The sequence below is a fragment of the Mytilus californianus genome, unplaced genomic scaffold (genome assembly GCF_021869535.1).
Source record: "Mytilus californianus isolate M0D057914Y unplaced genomic scaffold, xbMytCali1.0.p SCAF_5, whole genome shotgun sequence".
Classification (NCBI taxonomy): domain Eukaryota; kingdom Metazoa; phylum Mollusca; class Bivalvia; order Mytilida; family Mytilidae; genus Mytilus; species Mytilus californianus.
Window position 1 is genome coordinate 61176444 of NW_026262701.1, and position 22018 is coordinate 61198461.

A 22018-nucleotide genomic window follows, 5' to 3' on the forward strand; every position below is an offset into this window, starting at 1 on the left:
CGCTACAAACTAACTCACAGTAGCCATTATTCCTCCATCATTTGAGTTCAAATTACCAAGGTCTGTAATCTTCACTCTGTAAGATATTCAACAAAACATTTCATCATTATTCACTCCAGTTCACATATTAAAACTATTTCAATACCACATTTCCCTAGTTTGTTTTAAACTCTTAAATAATTGCATTTAAAACTTTAGTAAATGTTAGAACTTACTGAAAGCAGCATATGACAAACTCTCCCTAATAGTTTTCAAATTGGAAAGCACTGTTCTGTATTTGAGTTTTTTTATTCTGGGATTAAGTAATAAATAACTCAACAAATATATCACTAGATTTTCCAATCTTGCTAAACATTTATAACAATTTTTTCTACTTCATATAAAATCAGGGGTAACAGTCACAATTTTTGTACTCCAAGTACTGAGTAAAGTTTATGATTGAAATATAAATAAGAAGATGTGGTATGAGTGCCATTGAGACAACTATCCATCCAAGTCACAATGTGTAAAAAGTAAACACTTATAGGTCAAAGTACGGCCTTCAACACGGCTCTTAAAAATAATTAAAGTCATTGAAGCATGCCGAGTGGGACACTTGAGACATGTCATCCTTTTATGTTTATTAATAAATGATGGAACAGCATCCCCAAAATTAGACATCTATCATCAATATATCTAATCAGAAATTTTTTAAACATGAAAATAATTCCATAGCTTAAACAAAGATTAGGTTGTGAAGATTTTTTGAACTTTCAACTGAGAGGATATATGTTAATGCAACAATAAATCAAACATGAAAGATCTATCAGAAGTTCTTATTCTGAACTTGAGGTTCATAGTTAGGTGTTGAAAAGGGATTACAATAATGGTGAAACTGTAACTAAAAAAGTAACACTGGTGTCTTGGATTGAATGAATTATGACAAAAAATTAGCCAATCAAAGTAGTGACCCTTACAAATGACCATTAAACAAAATCAAAAGCAATGGCTCATCAAATTGTGGCCTCATGACATGTTTGTCCCAAACAATTTATAAAAAACACTTTTCTTAAAGGAGAAATGAAAGAGCTCCTACATTTAAATTGACATACCTGTGAAATATTTCGCTGAATTCATATGCACAAACATCCCCAATACACATGTTTGCTGCAAATAGAAAATGTATACTTTTTTATCTTACCTTCTATAGATTTATGGGGATATGATTGGTTAATCGACTACACATGGTGACCTTATATATTTCATATAGGGTGTCCTAAAAAATAAATGGTTAGTTACAATATACAGTTAGCAAGCATATGGGGTTAGTAAGGAGTTACTTCCCTTTTAAAACAAAAATGACATCTGAAAGGTTTAAACAGATGAAGAAACTGGTAACAAACGATTGAAATACATTCATAAAACAAATTTAAAGTTAACACGTTGTTATTGTTGGCATTTGTTTTTTGTATAGACAAATGCAAGTAGGTTCTTAAACATGTTAAAATTAAGTATTGAAGTCTTTTAAATCACTTTGATAGGCCGCTAGTCTTAATACCACATGGGAAGATAGTCTGTAAGATAAATTCGTTACACATTGTGCTAGTGACCTAATACAATATATATGGGGTCAGTAAATTCCATATGGGGATTCGAGCTTCGCTCTCACCCCATATGGAATTTACTGACCCCATATATATCGTATTAGGTCACTAACACACCATGTAACTAATATTATGTTGCTATATAATAATGTGGGATATATTATATTGCTATACTATAATAAGAATTCCTGTTTTATTCATTTTAGTATATTTGCTATATACCATGTTTAAATAAACAAAGTTAGCATAAAGACATGCTTAGACTGGTAGTTGTACAGTTAAAAATAAATCAATCCTCCTATGAAGAACAACCTTATAGATTGAATTTAATTTTTTTCTCCTTTTTTTTGTCCTTCAATATATAATTGTTACAAAAACTTGTAATTCCTTTCAATGAATCATTTTTGAGTCCTCTGACAACAAAAATATACAACAGTTATAAACATAAAAATATTTAGATTGTGTTATGTTAAAAAAAAAGTTCTTGAAAAATGATAAAATTTTTGTTTTTATAAAATATTAAAATTATATGCTGAAACATACTGTGTCGTTGTCTGTTCATATGATCTCCAAAGAAAGACTGCATCTGGAAGAGGAGGTTAGTATAATCACATCTTAAATCTGTAACAGTTCCATCTGGAGCTTTGTGTTCCTGTATTATTCCATGGAAATGACTGGCATCTACAATATTTGTCATTCTTATCTGCAACAGAATTTAAAATATATAATCAAATTTCATATTCATTTATAAAAATATTTAAATCTATTTAAGAATGTTTTCTCATGATTTTAATGTTTCCTCAATATTTATTATCTTATCATTCTGGCATATTTTTAGATTATGTATTAAAATTATTTTCCCAGCTACCTCTAAATCTCAAAAGATTTTAAAATCTTACATCTTATATATCTTTGTGTGAAATTCTTGTTTTTTCTTATTAATTTTTCATACAATTTAACATTCATTTCTTTCCATATATTTCAAATGGAAAATCAAAGTCTAAAAAGCCTGAGTCAGTCACCTAGTTTTATGTGTATCTTCAACAATGGCAACTCTCCTTCATTGTATACTAGAATATAATTTATGACAAAAAAATCTTTTTTGTTGAACTTGTTAATTTTTTCAAAAACAGAAAAATGGGTAAAAAATCTCCATTCAAGGGCAGTAACAGCTGTAAGAAGTGAACTGACAATTTTGGGCTTTGTTGACACATTTGTTGACCATGTCTTGCTGGTAATTTTTACTATTTACAATTTCTCTATATCTTCTTTAGTTTACCAAAAAAGCAAAAAGCATAAAAATTGTCATTTAAAGCATAAATCCAAATAAGAATCAACTGACAATTTCAAATATGATGACCTATTAGTAGGTCTTGTCTTGCTGATCTTTTTGTTCTTTAATGTTTATATCTTTCTGTTATAGTTTTCAAGAAATTAGGCAAAAAACACAAAACTTTGGTAACAAATTATCATTTAAGGGCAATTACTCCTTTAAAAAGTAGGATGATGATTTTGGTCATGTTGACTTATTTGTAGATCTTGTCTTGCTGATCCTTTCTTCTTTTTAAAGTTTCTGTATAAAGAATACTTGACAGTGTGGTTAAATTTCGATTTCTAGATCGAGGATAAGCTAAACTTCCAAAAACCTACCTTGACATATCCACAAGTTAATTTACTTCTTCCGTCAATATCTGGTACAATCAAATGTCTGTCCTTACACACATCTTCATGTCTGCAATTAAATACAGTATCAATTATAAATCATTTTCAACTCAAATATAAATATATTAGTAATGATTTCTAGTATATCAGTTTATCAAAACCAAATAAACAAACATTGGCACACTTTTAAAGTTCTAAAACTTTAACAGGCCATTTTTCATTTCAATATTTGTCAATGTTTTATTGGTAGAAAGATTGATGTGCAGTATTGTTTATTATTATACTTCATGTCAAAATGCAAGATTCTAATTAGATAATTTATTCTATCACATGGCTTATATTCTATTACCCTTCAAGGAGAAGCTAGATCAGTTGTGCACTTAATTTAATATGGCTGGTTGTTACATAAGAGACGTCATAGGTTAAAAGCCAATAATATCCTATAAATTTTCAGTATAATAAATTAAATGATACATAATGGAGAGGGTGATAGAGCAGATTGTTACCCCTCGGAAAAACATTTGTCAACCTTGGCTTTGCCTCAGTTGACAATGAATTCTAGGGGTAACAATCTGCTCTATCACCCTCTCAGCTATGTGTTATTTATATAATATCAACCTTTACATTAAAGGTAAAGAAATTTATACAGACTGAGTAAATTTTGAATCTATTTGAGTGTCTGTGAAAAAAGGATTCATATATTATATGGAAACCAAATCAAGAAACTGTTATCTATTTTATTTATCTATTATTGGTTGCTTAATGTACTGCTAAAAATAAGTATGCAACTTGAGAGTTTATGGTTGGATTGATTAATTGTTGTTGGTTCAATATACAGTGGCAAATATTTCATTCATATTTAGGATGGGGAAAAAATAACATTAAATCAAAAAGGTAGGTTCTATAATGTGGGTAATAGATGAAGATTATGGAATTTGGACTGCCAGTGAAAATGGGACCATTTCTAATTGGGGCAGAAATTAAACAATGCAACAGATCACCTACAGACCCTCAAAGAGTTGTTTTAAACCAGCAGCAGTAAAATCGTTTGGTTTGTAGTTTTAAGGTAAAATGATTGGGCCACTTTACTGTTAAAAGTAACATATCTGATCTACAGGACACAAAAAAAAACCTGTGTCACAACTGGACATGTCATTTACATACCTGCATCTTCCAAAAGCTTTCAAGTAATGACAAAGCTTCTTTTCTTTGTCTAGATTAAGTGCCTGGAAAACAAGATATTATTTTTGTATTTTCTCAAAACCTTACATTATTTGTTACTTATACAACAGAGAAACTTTCTTCATAGTAATGTTTATTTCCTTCAGATACAACCACTTACAGAAAAAAAATTAATTTTGTATCCATAAGGAGAGATGCATATCTTAAATGAACATTAAGGAAAAGCTTGAAGGCTCTAGATTAAATAACGTTGAAGGAATTGATTACACAAAAACATGTTCCTTCTGTTTCCTGTTGACTTGCCTTGCATTTACTGCACTATAAGCCAAAATTGCACTCATGCAACTTGACCAAAATTAATAAATTGGAAAATTTGATATTCAAACTATGTTACTTGTTACTATACTATATATAAAAATATTAATTTTCGCGAACCATTTAGGTCACGGAAATTCCATTTTTTGCCATCAGTAAGGAGAGTTGTACAAATAATGTGAATACACAGAACCCCGATCCAATTCATCTTTTGCTAAAAATATTTATCATTTTCTGTTTTGTATCTCCTAACATCATTCCATTTTTCTCTAATTTCGATTAATATGCCAAAACCTGCAGTAAAAATAGATGTATGCCCCAAATAAACATTACCTGATTGGTTGAACTACTATGGCGTTGATGTAAAGCAACGCAAGCCTCAATGTAAAGCAACGCAAGCCTCGATGTAAAGCACACGCTTCCCAAGAGTAAGGAGAGTTGTACAAATAATGTGAATACACAGACCCCCGATCCAATTTATCTTTTGCTAAAAAAGTTCATCATTTTCTGTTTTGTATCTACCAACAACATTCCATTTTTCTATAATCCCGATTTAAACATGTCAAAACCTGCAGTAAAAATAGATGTATGCCCCAAGTAAACATTACCCGATTGGTTGAAAAGCTGTGGCCTCGATGTAAAGCAACGCAAGCACACGCCAAAATTTTTGTTGATATGTTGAACTTCGACGCCAGGATTCAGCCGATTCACAAAGAGATTTTCTTGCGCTCAAATTTAATTCTAAGTGAAGTATGCTGGTAAAGTAAAATTATATTCTTTTACAGAAATATTTACACATTTTATCATTAATGTATTGTCATGCTTCTGCATATTTACGCTGAGCTTTAGTTAAATATAATTCTATACAAATTTTGTTACGTCAAGCATTAAGAGTAAGAATATTTCGCGTCAAAACAAGAAAATAACCTGTATCACCAAATAAGTAAATGTTGGTAATTATTACTTATTAATGTTAAGGTTCTCCAGAGGTGGTTCTCTAGGCCTTCTTGGCGGTCAATTTAATCCCATTTATCCCCGATGACAGAATGGCAACCCAGTCGATTTGTGTCATGAGTGAAAATCTTATCTATTTGATGGAATAATTTCTTCATTAACTGTGCATGCAGCATTTTTGTATTTTTTGTTAACCGTGCACATACCCTTTGCATTTTTGCAAGATAAATGGGTTGTGTATGTGTAATAACAAAATTGGCAGCGATAAAAGTTTGTTACGTCAGTGAGTGATCACATGACATTATTATTTGTAAACAAACGGACTCGTGTAACACGTGTAGGAATTATCCATACAAGGTGCAATCAATCTTATATTTCACTTTTTGATGATATTTCTGTGCCTGTAAGTAGGTGTTGCAGATCAGAAATCATAGTTTCATTGTATCAACGATACTAATGTTGCTGTTCAGTAGTTAGTTGTGATTTTTTTTATAGAATTAGAAGGTACAAAAAATGTAAGTTAACTAATTCTGTGAAAATGACAACTCTACCTGTATTTTTTCCTCAATTTTTGAAACATGCATAATATTAAAGAGCATTTGCTTCCCTTGAACACTCCCCCTCTCCCCTTCCCCCAAAACTCATAAGTCAAGATAACTCTGACTTCCAAAGGCTGTTTTGCGATTCCGACATTTTAACTTTTTTTCAAATGGATGTCAAGTTAAGAGAGACTACACAGCCTTGAGACTGAAGTATGCTAATTTCTGCATATAACGTTTTGTAGCCAACATCGATACCAATCCGAACACACTCGGCCATTCAGCTTATTTGCATCGTAAATGAACGAGGCGTTGGATTATGTATTCATATTGAACCAGGGTCATATGCATAAATCAGCTCCCATAATGCATTGTAAATTACTTTTTCTCGTTGGTCACTTGACAATCTTTCAAAGTGAAAATTAAAATGCCAGAATCGATAGGTCACTGTGAAAACTGTCCAAATATGATAAAATAAAGGGTGGCAGGTAGATGAAACTTGCATAAATGAAGAGATAAATGAAAAATGAACAAATTGAGGCCCGATTTACATGGATCCAGTCAGCTCCAGAAGCAATGAAGCAGCACATCCATTTTGGACGGTAAATATCCACTTTTTGATATGGGAGCTACCATTTGAATTGGGGAGGGGGGGGACTAGGGTTCAGGGCTCACACTACTTCAGAATCATAGGGAGAAGTGACTTCTCTTTTTGAAACTGAGAGGGAGAAGTGGTGAGATTTGAGAGAGAAGTGCTCGTTCGATTGCGGCACTACAATGTTTGGTTTTTCTATAATACAAAGGGCCATATGTATCTTATTTTTTTATATTGCTCAATTTGTACCTGGGAGTACAATAAAAGTAACAGTTCAAATTCAAAGTTGTTTAATTTTATCATATCTAGTTATTAGTATAAAATATCCACTTAAACAACACCCAAAAAAAATTTCAAAATAACATACCTGATTCCTGCCTGCTAACATCTGTCTCAACTGCACTGGAAGCTTGACCTTTGACCTTATCAACAGCTTAGATATGGTGTCAACAGTTTCTGTAGATTCTTCTGTAATCAGTATGTATGATGTTGGTTTAACTCTTTGTTCCTGAAAAAAAATGAAAAAAGTATACAGAGCAAACTGTTGATGTCAAATTGATATACAGCCGCTGTAGTCTCCTAATAGCTTGCTCAACTTGAGTGCGAAAGGTTGTAAGTTCGATACCTGGCAAGGTCAAATCAGACTTGAAAATATTTTGCCATTTATAAAGGGACATAACTTAAGAACAGTGAAAGTGACGCCACCTAAATTTGAAACTTGATCTGTGTTTGGTGCAAAATAAGCAACTAGCTTTCAGTAACTGTGAGTACTATTATTTCGGTGCTTTATGTCTATTGTTTTAATGCTAGTTATTTTTGTGCCTCTGACTGATCTTTTGAGTAAAGCCCAATTGCAACTGATTTTTACTGTTTGTTCTTATGTTGTGCTATAAGGTTAAGGGGAGGGTTGTGCACTCACATACATGTTTAACCCCACCACATTCTTTATGTGCCCGTCTAAGTCAGGAGCCTGTAGTTCAGTGGTTATCATTGGTTCATGTCTGTCATATTTTTATTTTTGTAAATTGTTTTTGTTATAAATTAGGCCGTTAGTTTTCTCAATTGAATTGTTTCAAATTTTTTATGTAGGAGCCTTTCAAAGGGGACTATATGGTATAAGTATTTCTCATTGTTGAAAGCTGTAAGATTGCCTATAATTGCTTACATCCACTTCATTTGAACTTTGGTATATAGTTGTCTCATTGGAAATCATATCACTTTTCATTATTTTTATATTGTGTATAAGTTTCATAACATTTGGTCTAGTTGCTGGAGCATAAAAAACTCACCTCATCTTTAGTCAAGAAATTCCAGTAATGTCTTGACATACAGGACATTCTATTTCCAAACTTGGTCTTTGAATCTGGCAAATCATAGTGGATGATGGTGGTGGCATTATTGATATAAAGATGTGGTATACTGCCATCTGTAGCAACTGGAAAAAACAAATATCAAACTTTAAGTTAATTCTTAGAAATTACAAAAAAGTAAAACTAGTAGGAAGTAGCATTAGCCAAAGGACTTTCATCAATTATATGACATGCAGTATCTCCCAAAAAATGTAGTTTAATAATTAAAACAAAACAATACAATACAAAAACACATGTTGCATCAACTGATGAATCCATGTCAGCAATATTGTGCACATTGAGTACAATTTTAAAAGATTTATTATTCTTCAAAAACAATTGAAACTTGGGTAATCTTAGCTGGTCTTAACTTTTATCAAGATAAAAACGTGATTGTGACAAATGAAAGCTCTTGACTCTAACATGAACTAGCAAGACATTGTATAATAGATATAGGAAGATGTGGTATGAGTGCCAATGAGACAACTCTCCATCCAAGTTACAATTTATAAAAGTAAACCATTATAGGTCAAGGTACGCTAGCAACTTCAAACGATGTTGTGCAAAGTATACCCTATTACATTTTCAGAAATTGAAAAACAATTGCATGCTCAGAGGGTTTTGAAATGTTAAAGCATCGTCAAAATGGAAGTGACTGCCCAGCAGATTATAAAAATCACTTTATAGTTAAATCCATCTTAAATACATTAAGATAAAATATCAAATCATTCATTAATACATTAGCTGAGAAATGTGTGACCAAAACACAGTCAGACACTAACTTTTACAACAATTTGCCCTTCTTACAAGTGACCTGAATATTCTACCTGTCCCAAATAGAAAATCACTTGTCTAATTTAAGTCCTTGCTTCAAAAATTTCTAAATTGCCATCATGAATAAAAATATATTTCATTGTGTTTTTTGTTTCTCTGAAATACATGAACCAATAAACATTTCCCTACCCTAAGCTACCAATCCATCAGGAGACTGGGATTGATACTTTGTTTTGATATGCATAATATTGAGTAAGAAAACAACTATGAACATCTTTTTTATCCACAAAAAAATTCTCCCAATAAATTAGTGACTGAACATGAGACAGCTCATTAAATCTTTCTATAATTTTTGTCAATTTCTTATTTTTTAGATAAAAAAATCAATGTCATTAAGGTGATCTCAGGTTTTTTTTATTTTGTTTAGCAATATTTAATAGTATTCCTATAATAGCTAGGTGGACATATAAATGGCAACTATCTACTCCTCAAATATATTTTAGGAAGCATAATTATAGATAATAAGTCAAACCTAAAATAATTGGCTCCTCCCCATCATCACAATACCAACTGGAGCTCTTCTCTTCAATGTCAAATTTGTCCATGCTATCATGAGCAAGCAAGGCACAGAGTGAACGAGACTGTAAAAGCTGAAACAAAAGTACATTATGTGTCTGTAACATAAGCATCTGTCAGAGATTTGTAAAATTTCATGAATGTTTTACAAAGTTAATTAAGTTTTAAATTTCTAACCACAGACTGTACTTTAAATAGTAATTACAAAAAATACTTACCGTAACAAAAATAAACTGTGAGCTATTGCTCACTAAAGATACTCCACTGTAAGTAATGATCAGTATTCTGTTCACAGGAAGCTGATGTGCAATAGATGTGAAAAGTTTCACACAGTATAGAAAGCTCACATGATGCTTGATGTATATTTTAGAAAGCTCTGATTAGTAGATCCTGAGAACAATGCTTAGAAGATCTTAAGAACAATGCTTAGGGGTAAAGGGAGGGTTTGGTGCCAGCAAACATGTTTAATCCTGCCACATTCTGTATGTGCCTGTCCCAAGTCAGCGACTCTTTTCACAAAAAATCTTACGATTAAAATTGATCGTAAGTTATACTGAAATGTGTATGACTTACGAGTATTTTTACTCTTAAGATTTTTTGTGAAAAGAGCCGCAGGAGCCTGTAATTCAGTGGTTGTTGTTTATTGCTGTATATCATAGTTGTTTTTAATTTATTGTTTTGTACATAAATGAGGCCATTAGTTTTCTCATTTGTTTTACAATTGTCAATACAAACAAAACTTCAGAGATTGCCATTACGTGTAAGAATATATAAGTATATGGTACACAGGAAAATGATATACAATTTAAGTACACTTAACCACTGTAGACTTTTGTTATATTCAGGTTGCCTTTGTATCAAAATATTTACTAGAAGCAGATATCAGAAGGTCAATTGTTAAAATCATAGAACAAGATTAGACACATTCAATCAATTTTCCAAATTAATAATCCTATTGAAGTGATCATTGGCAGTTCTTATTACTTGGTTTAACCTAAGAAAAACTAAAGTAGAAAGATCTAATGTTTATCATGTAATTTTTTCTTAGCACGTTACTGAGGATATAATCAATAGGGTTATATTCAGTATGGTGAGAGACCACTTACAGACAGACGAATGGTAGGATTTCTGATTACTTATTTGATATTTGTATGGAATTGTAGAATATAAATACACATATTTTTATTTTCTATTGTAAGATGTATTTTTTTCTACAACTGTTTTAGACTAATTGAGAAATAAGTAAAAATACACAGCAAAAAGATGAATGAGTGACCTTACCTCATTTTTGTTTAATTTCTCATAAAGTTGGGCACATTTTATGAAAATAAACATACAGATAGAGAGATAGCAAGATTATTTACTTTTTCCCCCTTTTGTTTTTTCCATTAATCAGGCCGTTACTTTTCTCATTTGAACGATTTTCATTTGTCATTTTACATTTTAGAGCTTGCTATGCCGTATGGATTTGTTCATTGTAAAAGGCAGTACAATGACTTATAGTTGCTAACTTCTACATCATTTGGTCTCTGGTGGAGAGTTGTTTCATTGGCAATCATACCACCTCTTCTTATTTTCCATATAACTCAGATAAACTTATTTTATAAAGGAATGTACAGCAAATTTACCTTTTTTGTTTTTAGCAAGAAAAAGATTTTTATTGTTATTTTCTGAAAGCAGATTATAATAGCTATCTTCTCATATTTCAACTTCTACCATTTAATTTTACTTTTTATTCACACAAAATTGGTATTTCCACGTAAAATCAGTAGACAAAATTTTACAATTTTGAAAAAACAACTTCATACTCTTTTATTTTATTTTTGAAAATAGCATGATATAAACTTCATTTTGGAAAAGTATTAAACGAACCTTGAAAACATTACATGCCAAGTTGACCGTTGAGGCAAATATAATGAGTTTACAGTTGTCTTTTAGAATATCATCCAATATATCAAGGAATTTGTTTGGTTTCTGCATACTGTGACACACCACAGGAATCTGAAATTTGATATAGAATTGATCATCCTACAAAAAAACAATCCCAAATCCAGATATTTCATTTTCAAGTTAAATTGTTCATTTGCTGAGCTCAAGAGTCAAATATAAAGTTAATTTTGATTTATAAAATTAATTCGAGTACAAATATATCTGAAATTTCAACCTACAAGTGTTCTATTATATAAGAAGAATCAATTTTATCTGGTTAAAAAATAAACAAATATGCTAGATACCATATATGAGACAAAACTGACTTTTCAAACAAGACCAAAATTGGGTCTGGACCTGCATCGCTGCATGCAATGGATTGAGGTAAAATGTATACTGGAGCATTACTGATCATTCCCTTTCAATGATGCCAAGGAAACTTAGACGAAAGTTTTCTTTCGGACGGAGGGAAGGAGTCAAGCAGATAGTAGTAGATCTACTTCAATCTTCGGCGACACAGGTAAAAAGAACAAGCAATAATTTACTAAAATCTGCTGATATTGTTAAATAGGAAGTGGCTACATGGCAGATGTAAACATTGTTTTCTCTATAACAATCATCATTATAAAACTGCAGACCAAATATTAAATCATAGAAGCCAAGAAGACTCTGACGAAAATTTTCCTTGTGCAATGAGTGTTGTAAAATTTCAAACTATCGGCAAACAGGAAGTGGCTACATGGCAGATGTAAAAGTTGCTTACTCACTACAACTCATCTTATAAAGAGGCAGACCAAATATTAAATCATTCACTAAAAATTTCAAACTATCAGCAAACAGGAAGTGGCTACATGGCAGATGTAAAAGTTGCTTACTCACTTCAACTCATCATTATAAAGAGGCAGACCAAATATTAAATCATTCCCTTTCATAGAAGCCAAGTAAACTTTCACGAAAGTTTTCTTTCAGACAGAGGGAAGGAGTCAAGCAGTTACTAGATCTGCTTCAACCTTCGGCGGCGCAGGTAAAAAGAACAAGCAATAATTTACTAAAATCTGCTCATATTGGTTTGTAAGAAGTAATTGGGGTAATACATGTAATAGTAAACTAGTTGTTTTATAAAGCATCATCATGAAATGGTTATAAGAATGTGTTGATTATATCAATAATTATTATTTGTTATTAATTATGCATTATATTAATTAATTAAGGTGATGCAAGGCGACAAGGGTTATTCTTGATATAAATGTTAGAGGGTGTTGGGAGAATTCTTTTATTGTCCCACAAGCATAAAATCATAATTGATAGTGTCCTTTATTTATTTTAGCGGATCTTCTTGAAAACTCCTCAAAATCAACTTCTTCAGAATATCAGATACAGTCATTTCTGAAAAAGCCTTGAATCATACTACTACTTTATGTATTTTTATGATAATAAATTTCATTTTTTATAAACTCAACTTGCACAAAATTCAAAATAATGATGTTTACCTGTCGTACTTTTCCATACAATGAAGCTTCATATCTGGAAGTTATGGCAATTTTAGGTTCACACATATATGAACTGATAAAGCTCTGGACTTTGGATTCCCACTGTGTACCAAATAACATAAGCTGCTGGGGAGCCGTTCTTTCATCTTGTTTTCTTAGCTCATCACTGTAAGTTTTTACAATAAATCTCACCTGGAAAATGCATTTTACAATCATATATATCTTTTCAATTTTCATAAGGAACAGAGAAAATTAAGTGAATACATCTTATATAAAATATAAAGCTTATTTTCGAATACTTATTTCAATCATCTGGATAAATTTTACATAATCACGACTGTAAGCCAAATGATGTTAACAAATCAATTTTTTTACACTTCGTTCACTTTCTAATTCTTTGGTACTCTAATGACGAAAACAGGTGGAGGGAGCTACAAGATGGAAGTGATATTTTTTCATGTGAAACAAATTTTCTGTTTCTCATATTGGATGCTTTTATCTTGGCAACATCAATTTGACTACCAAAATGTGTTGTATATACATACTGTTGATTAATTTAATTTCAATGTTACCAATTGTGGATAAAGAAAAAATTGTAAATTAAATTGTGTAATTTCTACCATGATTTAGACAGAGACATATATACACAGAGATTGGCAACTCCGTGAAATCCCGTTAAAAAACGCGGCCCGGAATGAGATTCTCGTCGATAATTATTCTACAACATGTAGACAAGTCAGGGATGAATAACATCGATAGCTAATCAAGAAAAGTAATAGGAAAACTTATTTCAGATCAAATAAATTCTTTTTCTAAAAAACTACTTGAAATAGTTGTATTTTTTTTAATGTATTTGATTGAAAAAAAATTTTTTTTCTGGTAATGATCATGATATTACAAGAAACATTTCTTTGCTAAAGTTTGCTTCTAAATTACACAGTGAAATTATGTGCGTCCGATTTTCCGGTCATTATTTCCTTAGAGTTGTGACTGTGGATTCACAGGTGTGAGATTACGCAATTTATTGCCCTCCGATCACCTGAATTTTGCCGGAGGTGAAGTTCTAAGTGGATTATTAATTGGTAATTGTTTTTACAACTAAACAAATTCTGACATATTATTTTAACAATGACCAGAACTTTATTTTAACAGAAACACTGGGCTATACTATGAATAGGGTAAACGGACAGAAAGTCACAGGACAAAAAGTCACAGGACATAAAGTCACAAATTGGATAGGACAAAAAGTCACAGGACAAAAAGTCACAAATAATTTATTGACAATTGTTTGAATATATAAGAGAAAGATCTTCAAATAATTTCTTTTTTTACATTTATTCATTTTTAAGTTCAGGAAATTGTTCATAAGCCTTGATAAATGAAAAATCAAAGTACTGAAGTACTGAACATCGGATGACCGCAGGTTCTTGTGGATGGTCAAAAGCACATGTCACAGAAACAGATCACATCTCAGGCTATACCTGAAACTGAGGTTAATTTACAGAGATTTTTTTTTCTTATACAAGTTCGTGCTTGGATGATGAATAAATGACAGGAAATTCAACCTCACCGTAATAACTATTATATTGTAGTGATACAAATCAGTATACCTTAGACTATTATACTAATATAATAATAGTTCCAGAGAATACACTGGTTTGTTGTTATATATTATATTAATATTACGGTTGCATGTATATATAATTTTCATCTATTTGTATATCATACTATTCTACTATTATTATAGTGTAATGCAAGTGCATGGTGGACACTCTTCTGTAAAAAAAAATCAAAGTCTTAAAGGCTGTAAAAGCAATTGCTGCCATGTTAATGTTTTGTGGACTTTTATTTTTCATCCATATATATAAGAATTAAACCTGACAGGACAGGAGTGTTGACTAGTGAGAAGCAAGACGGTTTTAACTTTATATCAATATAAGACTTTAGCAGGAAATCATTTTAAATATGTTTTATATTTTACAAGGAGACAACAAGTTTACCAGGCTAAAGTTGGGGTTAATTATACATGTGCTGAAACATATAACTGAAAAAAAATCATTATGGATTATCCCCTGGTAGTGTTTGTAACTGGGCAATAATTTCCTTTATTGATTTAATTTAACCATTTTCATAATTAATTTAAATTAACCATTCAGTTAAAACATTTCAACTTTCCAGACGCAAATGTTGAAAAACGGGACAGAAATAAAATATCTTACAAGACATAAACATGTAAAAAATAAATATATATTTCAGCTTACTAAAAATATTTTCATAATGTTACTTTGACATCATTTCTTAAAACTAAGTCCCAAACATAATTGCTCAGTTGACATGTGTCATCCTCATGCGATACGAGATAACTATAATTCTGATACAATCCCGAAAAGGGGGGTCATCACAAACAAACATGACATTAAATTGTCATTATACGAACTAGAACAAACAGCTCTATGTTGCTTTGATATTTATCAATTTTCAGGAAACATGTGAAATAAATTTCAGGTCCATTTCATTATAGTGCCTAACAAGATTGTGTGAGGTAGACGAAATTGACCTTAAAACGATCGTATTGTCTTTTGATGTCAAAATATAGGCAGATCGGACATATAAGGACTTTATCTAATGACTACATAAATTTGGGATTTATTATTATTATAATATTCAAATGAAACTGAAAATTGTATTTTTTTTTAGGATAAACAACAATTTTACCTGGCGTAGCCGTTCATAAATGTTTTTCTGCATTTATCTTCGAAAAATGGCGTATTTAATGGAATAGAACGTTAATACAGTAAACTTTCTCTTTTTTCTCCGCAATAGGCTATCAAAAATAATTTATCTAATGTGTATGTGGAAAATTATGTGAAAAGATAAAAAGTGGCAATTGTTACCTTTCATACCTTAAGTTTCGTTCATCTGATTCTGACCAATGCTTATATACTAAATATTTATTTATATGCCGCTATTATTGTTGTTGTTACCAATTATGTAAATCAATTGTATCTGATTTTATGCCCTTTATGGGCCCTGTAATTTGGGAAATAAAAAAAAATCTATTCATTGATAAAACGTAATATGGACTGGTCCAGTGTCCAGTTTGCAGGTCATTTAATTTTCTGTACACATTCATGCACGCTCTGATTTAATCAATATACTCGTACGAAAAAGCATGAACAGTTTGAAGGTAATCTAATAATAACTTAATCCAATCAAATTGCATAAGATTCAATAACAATGTCAAGTCCACATCATAATGAGTAATAGAGGTAAACTGGGTAGGGAGAAAATGACAGATATTTCAAGTTAATATTTATGCAATAACGAATTAAAATTTGTCAACCAAAAGTTTTGCTACAATTTCAAAAACATGTCGTTCTGTATGGGTATAGTTTTCGGATCTTTCATTAGCGTATTTAAGGCTATAAAAAGTTTGGGCTTCAAAAGTTCACACACTTATTGACTTTATACAGAAAATTCGTCCTTGTAAAACATTTAATAGTTCACAAATGATACGCGATTTTAAAGTAAAATTATTTCTTAAAACACTGCAAAAAATTTCATTCATATTGATAAAGTGGTATCGTCATAAAGTACAGTGGTATAGCAAACATCGAATTCCCTCACAAAATGTTATCACACACTACAGTAAGGGGAGTCAGTTAAGTTTGTCTATTTTTAGATACTATACAGGTAATCTTTTGACGCTACGTACCTGTGTAGTGATTTTTATTTTACGATAAATTCATGAATGAACGATAATTTTATGAATGAACATGAGCACCTGACCTCTTTCTTAAACACCTATTAAACATATAAAACCGTATTTAATAAGGAGATAATTCAGTCAAATTTTCAGTACTAAATTAACAACTGAAATGATTCCATTTTTTGATGAAACATCGTACGAACGGAGAACGGAATCGCAAGTATAAAAATGCACTTTTTTCCCTTGTAATGACCGCGGATCTATAATTTTTATAGATCGGTTGAAATCCCAAAACTAATTTGCATAATGGAAATTTAGGCGATAGCAATACATCGGAGTGACCTCAAGGTCATCCTCTGTAATTATTAAATTTTAATCATGCAAATAATATATTTCTTGGCACCATGAAGCTATTTAAGTGCCAAACCACTTCGACATTTTGTTATCATAACAATTATTTGATCATCATTGATATTTATTGAATAAATTTTAATTACAAAGTTGCTTCATATATTATAGTTCAATAAAAAATCAAAAATTTATTTTTAAAATTAGTGTTTTCTTGTTCAGAGAAAAATAATCTCAAAACTGAATTGTGACTTTTTGTCCTGTGACTTTTTGTCCGTGACTTTTTTTCCTGTGACTTTCTGTCCTACATTCTACTATAGTATTCAATCAGGAACAAAAATAGTCATTTAACATGTCAAAAAAAGAAATCAGAAAGCAACTTTTTCATATAAAAAAAATATGTAGCCAGTAGAATTTTGTCTCGTGGAAAACTGATTTCATATCTGTTTTAATTTGATTATAATGTTTAATTTTTGATTGACCTAGAACTACATTATTTGTGGAACCTTTGCATGAATTTCCTAAATGAACGTACATTATGTATAGTGTTGTCGAAATCACTATTTTTGCTGCCATGAAATATTGAATATGAATCTGTCATTATTTGTAGTTTTTTAAAGACTTAATATCACAGACCCTGATTAAAAACAATGTGTATCATAAGTACAGTAAAATGCTCTGCTGAACTGTAGAATTTTAATGTTCTGTTTCATAGACCACAGAAGTACTGCAACATCCTTATCTTTACTCTTTCCTATCGGGTAGTGAAACTCGAGTTTGAAATTAGAAAGATTTAAAATTGTAGACAAGTTTTATCTGATCTTTTGTGGGTTTATGTTTCGGTGCAGTGCTATGTATTTCTTTTCATTTGTCATTTTTTCCTCTGTGTTACACGACCTTGTACTTTTTGTATTGCCCCTTGACATCTCCTGCTTCTGTTTAAACCTTTACCACTAATATCTCATCTGGTTTAAATAAAAGAGTGTCTCATTCCCAGAATTTGTTATACAGGAATTCATTTTAATATCAGTTTTTTTATAAGCATATAAACTGCTTGGTCTCTTCACACAACTTATGTTTAGGACGGAATGCATCAATAGGTACATACATGTACCAGGTCACGGATATATAAGTACACTTTATGTGCTTTTGACCTCCACAAGAATTCTTAAACATTCATAGATGTGCAAAGAATATTTTTGTCGTTAGGTTGTTGTCTCATTGACATATATCTCACATTTCTGAATAGTCATAGCATCTGTGCCTTTTCAATTTATTGCAGAAAATATTTGCATAAACATTTTTCAAAACAGGCGAGGTGAAATAGTGATCACAGAATGAGGACATGTAAAACTGAAACAACACAACACAACAGATAAATATAAACAAGCACCATTGCTAAAGGACTGAAACAAACATAGATGATGACTAATATGAGCGACTAGTGTACAAGTAGAGTGAACATTTCTTGCTTCTTATTCTACACATTTTGTCATTTCATGTAAACAATTAAATATATTATTTTCCGAGGAGAGGAAGGAATTTGTGAAACGAAATATTTTGCCTTTAGTACTGTCAAGTTATATATTCACAGGAGTGTTGTTGAATAAATGAACATTTTCTCTTTTTTTTACATTATGCTACCTTTATGCTACAAAGGTAGCATTTCCATTCTCATGATGTACAAAGATATTATAGAGTGGCCTTCCAATGATAGTCATACATGTAAATCATTGTCTCATTGGCAATCATACTACATCATCATATTGTTATACATGTATGTAAAAACTATGTACATGTATACTTTGTAAACGTAAAGAAGACAAATGAAGTTGAACACAAGATATTTATTTGCATTTTTTTCCGTATAGTCTCTGCACAACTGCCACTTCTGTTTCAAATTCAATAGATTGAATGCGGAGTCTTGTATTGTTCTTAGTTCAATGATGTCACCATCACTTGCACAAAAATCGCATACACATGTACATCAAGTTTGGCATATGAACTATGATATTTGAACTACAATAATATGGTGTTTTCACAGCCAGGATAAGCACATGTCATTTTCTCTCTTACAAAACCATTTTTAAGTATCACATTGATAGAAGTACATGTAATCGGTCCACTACATGACTGTGCAGTAACATTTGAAAAAAGTCATCACTAATAGTTGTTCCTGTCTGCCAGGGAATCTTTTTTTTTCATTCAGAAAGGCTAGGGAGTCCTACATTCAGCACATGTATGATATTACATCTCTTGTATGCTGCACTGTTAGGTAAATTTGATCAACATCTTTGTTCTTTTATAACATGCAGGATCCTGTTAAAAAAAAAATGCTGTCAGATACTGAATGTAAATATATATAAACTTGTAAATGTCATCAAAGTGGTGGAAATAATGAAAAAAACAATTTATATACACAAAACCGGTATGTCTTGGGAAAGTAATTCCTGTGATGGGTACAATTGTTCTTTAAAGATGGACAATTTTATAAACTGTAGCCATGGACAGGTGTCTGTCTTTATATTGAAGAGAATGAACATGGCCGACAACTTGAATAGTGATTTTTAATTGTAAATTGCATCAAAATGGGTGAAAATATGGAAAAAAAACAACTGAAATACACAAATCCAGTATGTCATAGGAAAGTAATTCATGTGCTGGGAACAATGATTCTCTAAAGATGGACAAGTTTATAAACTGTAGCCATGGTCAGGTGTCTGTCTTTGTATTGGAGAGAATGAACATGGCCGACAGCTTGAATGGTGATTTTTAATTGTAAATTGCATCAAAGTTGGTGAAAATATGGAAAAATCAACTGTTATACACAAATCCAGTATGTCATAGGAAAGTAATTCATGTGCTGGGAATAATTATTCTCTAAAGATGGAAAAGTTTATTGACTGTAGCCATGGACAGGGGCCTGTCTTTATATTGAAGAGAATGAACATGGCCGACAGCTTGAATGGTGATTTTTAATTGTAAATTGCATCAAAGTGGGTGAAAATATGGAAAAAACAACTGTTATACACAAATCCAGTTTGTCATAGGAAAGTAATTCATGTGCTGGGAACAATTATTCTCTAAAGATGGAAAAGTTTATTGACTGTAGCCATGGACAGGGGCCTGTCTTTATATTGAAGAGAATGAACATGGTCGACAGCTAGAATGGTGATTTTTAATTGTAAATTGCATCAAAGTGGGTGAAAATATGGAAAAAACAACTGTTATACACAAATCCAGTATGTCATAGGAAAGTAATTCATGTGCTGGGAATAATTATTCTCTAAAGATGGAAAAGTTTATTGACTGTAGACATGGACAGGGGCCTGTCTTTATATTTAAAAAATTGAACGTGGCCGACAGCGAGAATACTGAATTTTAATTGTAATATTGCATCAAAGTGGGTGATTTAATGAAAAATTCAACATAGTTACACAAAACCAGTATGTCTTGGGAAAAGTAATTCATCTCATAAATGGTTTTATTCCTTTTCGAATGAAAAGGTTTTAATAAAAAATACGTCTTTGTTCAAAATTTTCATAACATCCATGTCGGCCAAGCTTTCCCCTTATTATTGACCACAATAAAACGTTAATCGTCACAATATTTTAACTAACAATTACTATAAACTGAATAAAACAAGGTAAATAATTTACGAAATTGAAATATATACTTACATTATGCTGTTTTGAAATGCTTGATGTAAAATAAAAATCGAAGTGAACTTGTCATGATCAGATGCAAAATGGCGATCTCGTTAAAGTCTCGTGTGATGCGTGTTTTTAATTGGATTTCGCTGACCACTGTTACAGTTGCCAATCTCTGTATATATATGTCTCTGATTTAGACATCAACGCACTTTAGTGAAGATCTACTTCAACATTATTGATTTTATATCTGCTTGTTATTTTTTCCCTTTCCTTTTTTTTTTTTATTGCTTTCTATTCTTTTGACCATGAACATAACTGGCAAAGTACAATATAAAATTACTTTAAAGTCAACAACACCCTTCAATTACTGAACTATCTTCATTGGTTCTGAAGACACCATGCTTGTTGGCCAAACATGTTGACCTGAATAAACCATTACTTTGAGAATTAATTCACTGGTGTTGTTGACTTTAAAGTAGTTTTATAGTTTACCTTGGTGAGAGACAACTGTGAATAGCTTTTGGTATCCACCTGCTAATTACCCTAACACAGGATTTCTACTTCAGGTGTTAGTTTCTATATATAATTTCAAAAAACAATTTAGAAAGAAGGTTTATCTTCAGTAAGTTGAATTGTAAAAAATATTGAAATAAGTTAGTTTCACGAATAATACATTCTGCAACTTCCACTGGTTTATGTGACATCTTATATATTCAATTTTATATGAGATATTTACCAATCTTACATACCTCCTCCGTAAAATTATTGAGGGTCACCTCTGCATCATCAACTACCTGCAAGAGAAAAGAGTTAGAGATCTATTTATTCTATTTTTATTTAATTATGCTAATCAAATAAACACCCAATACCTATATTCAAATTTTCAAGATGTAAAGAACTTATATGTAAAACAATGCTTGGAAAGTCAATTCCTGTTACTGAAGTATTTAAAGAGAGACTACTTGAAAAAAACACACATTAAAAACAAAATTTTCACCATATAGTTCATTACCAACAACAACTAAGTCTTTCCACTTTTCTGTGGAAAGACCTTTTGATTTTATTCTGATTCTGATTATCATTTTTTTTTTCTAAATTGACACTGTGTCATCTGTTTCATTAACTTTATCTACACAGAGTGTCAAGTTTTCAGACCTTCAAAAAGAAGTTATTCCATTGATCAAATATTATGTGCAGAGGACTTTTACTTACCAAATGACACAATCTGTTCAGATGAACATAATTCAGTTCTAATACACGTTTCAGGCTGGGTGGAGTACACAATAAGATTTCACAACCATTTATCAAAGGACACTACAATACAAGATATGTGAACATATGTCATAAGTTAAAATTAAAC

The 22018-nt window shown here is 31.2% G+C and overlaps 1 protein-coding gene across 2 annotated transcripts in view; it reads right to left on the reverse strand.

The window, feature by feature from the left end:
* LOC127701133 (uncharacterized) overlaps positions 1 to 22018 on the reverse strand; it is a 131195-nt gene that overhangs the window by 56141 nt on the left and 53036 nt on the right. For both annotated transcript variants that reach the window (XM_052204924.1, XM_052204923.1), the window contains exons 17-28: positions 21871 to 21972; positions 21408 to 21452; positions 12949 to 13140; positions 11402 to 11530; positions 9486 to 9603; positions 8120 to 8265; positions 7198 to 7338; positions 4410 to 4471; positions 3234 to 3315; positions 2127 to 2286; positions 1092 to 1146; positions 19 to 76 (exon numbers count right to left, since the gene is read on the reverse strand). In XM_052204924.1, the coding sequence (XP_052060884.1) occupies positions 19 to 76; positions 1092 to 1146; positions 2127 to 2286; positions 3234 to 3315; positions 4410 to 4471; positions 7198 to 7338; positions 8120 to 8265; positions 9486 to 9603; positions 11402 to 11530; positions 12949 to 13140; positions 21408 to 21452; positions 21871 to 21972 (1290 nt within the window). The remainder of the gene's footprint in view (positions 1 to 18; positions 77 to 1091; positions 1147 to 2126; positions 2287 to 3233; positions 3316 to 4409; positions 4472 to 7197; positions 7339 to 8119; positions 8266 to 9485; positions 9604 to 11401; positions 11531 to 12948; positions 13141 to 21407; positions 21453 to 21870; positions 21973 to 22018) is intronic.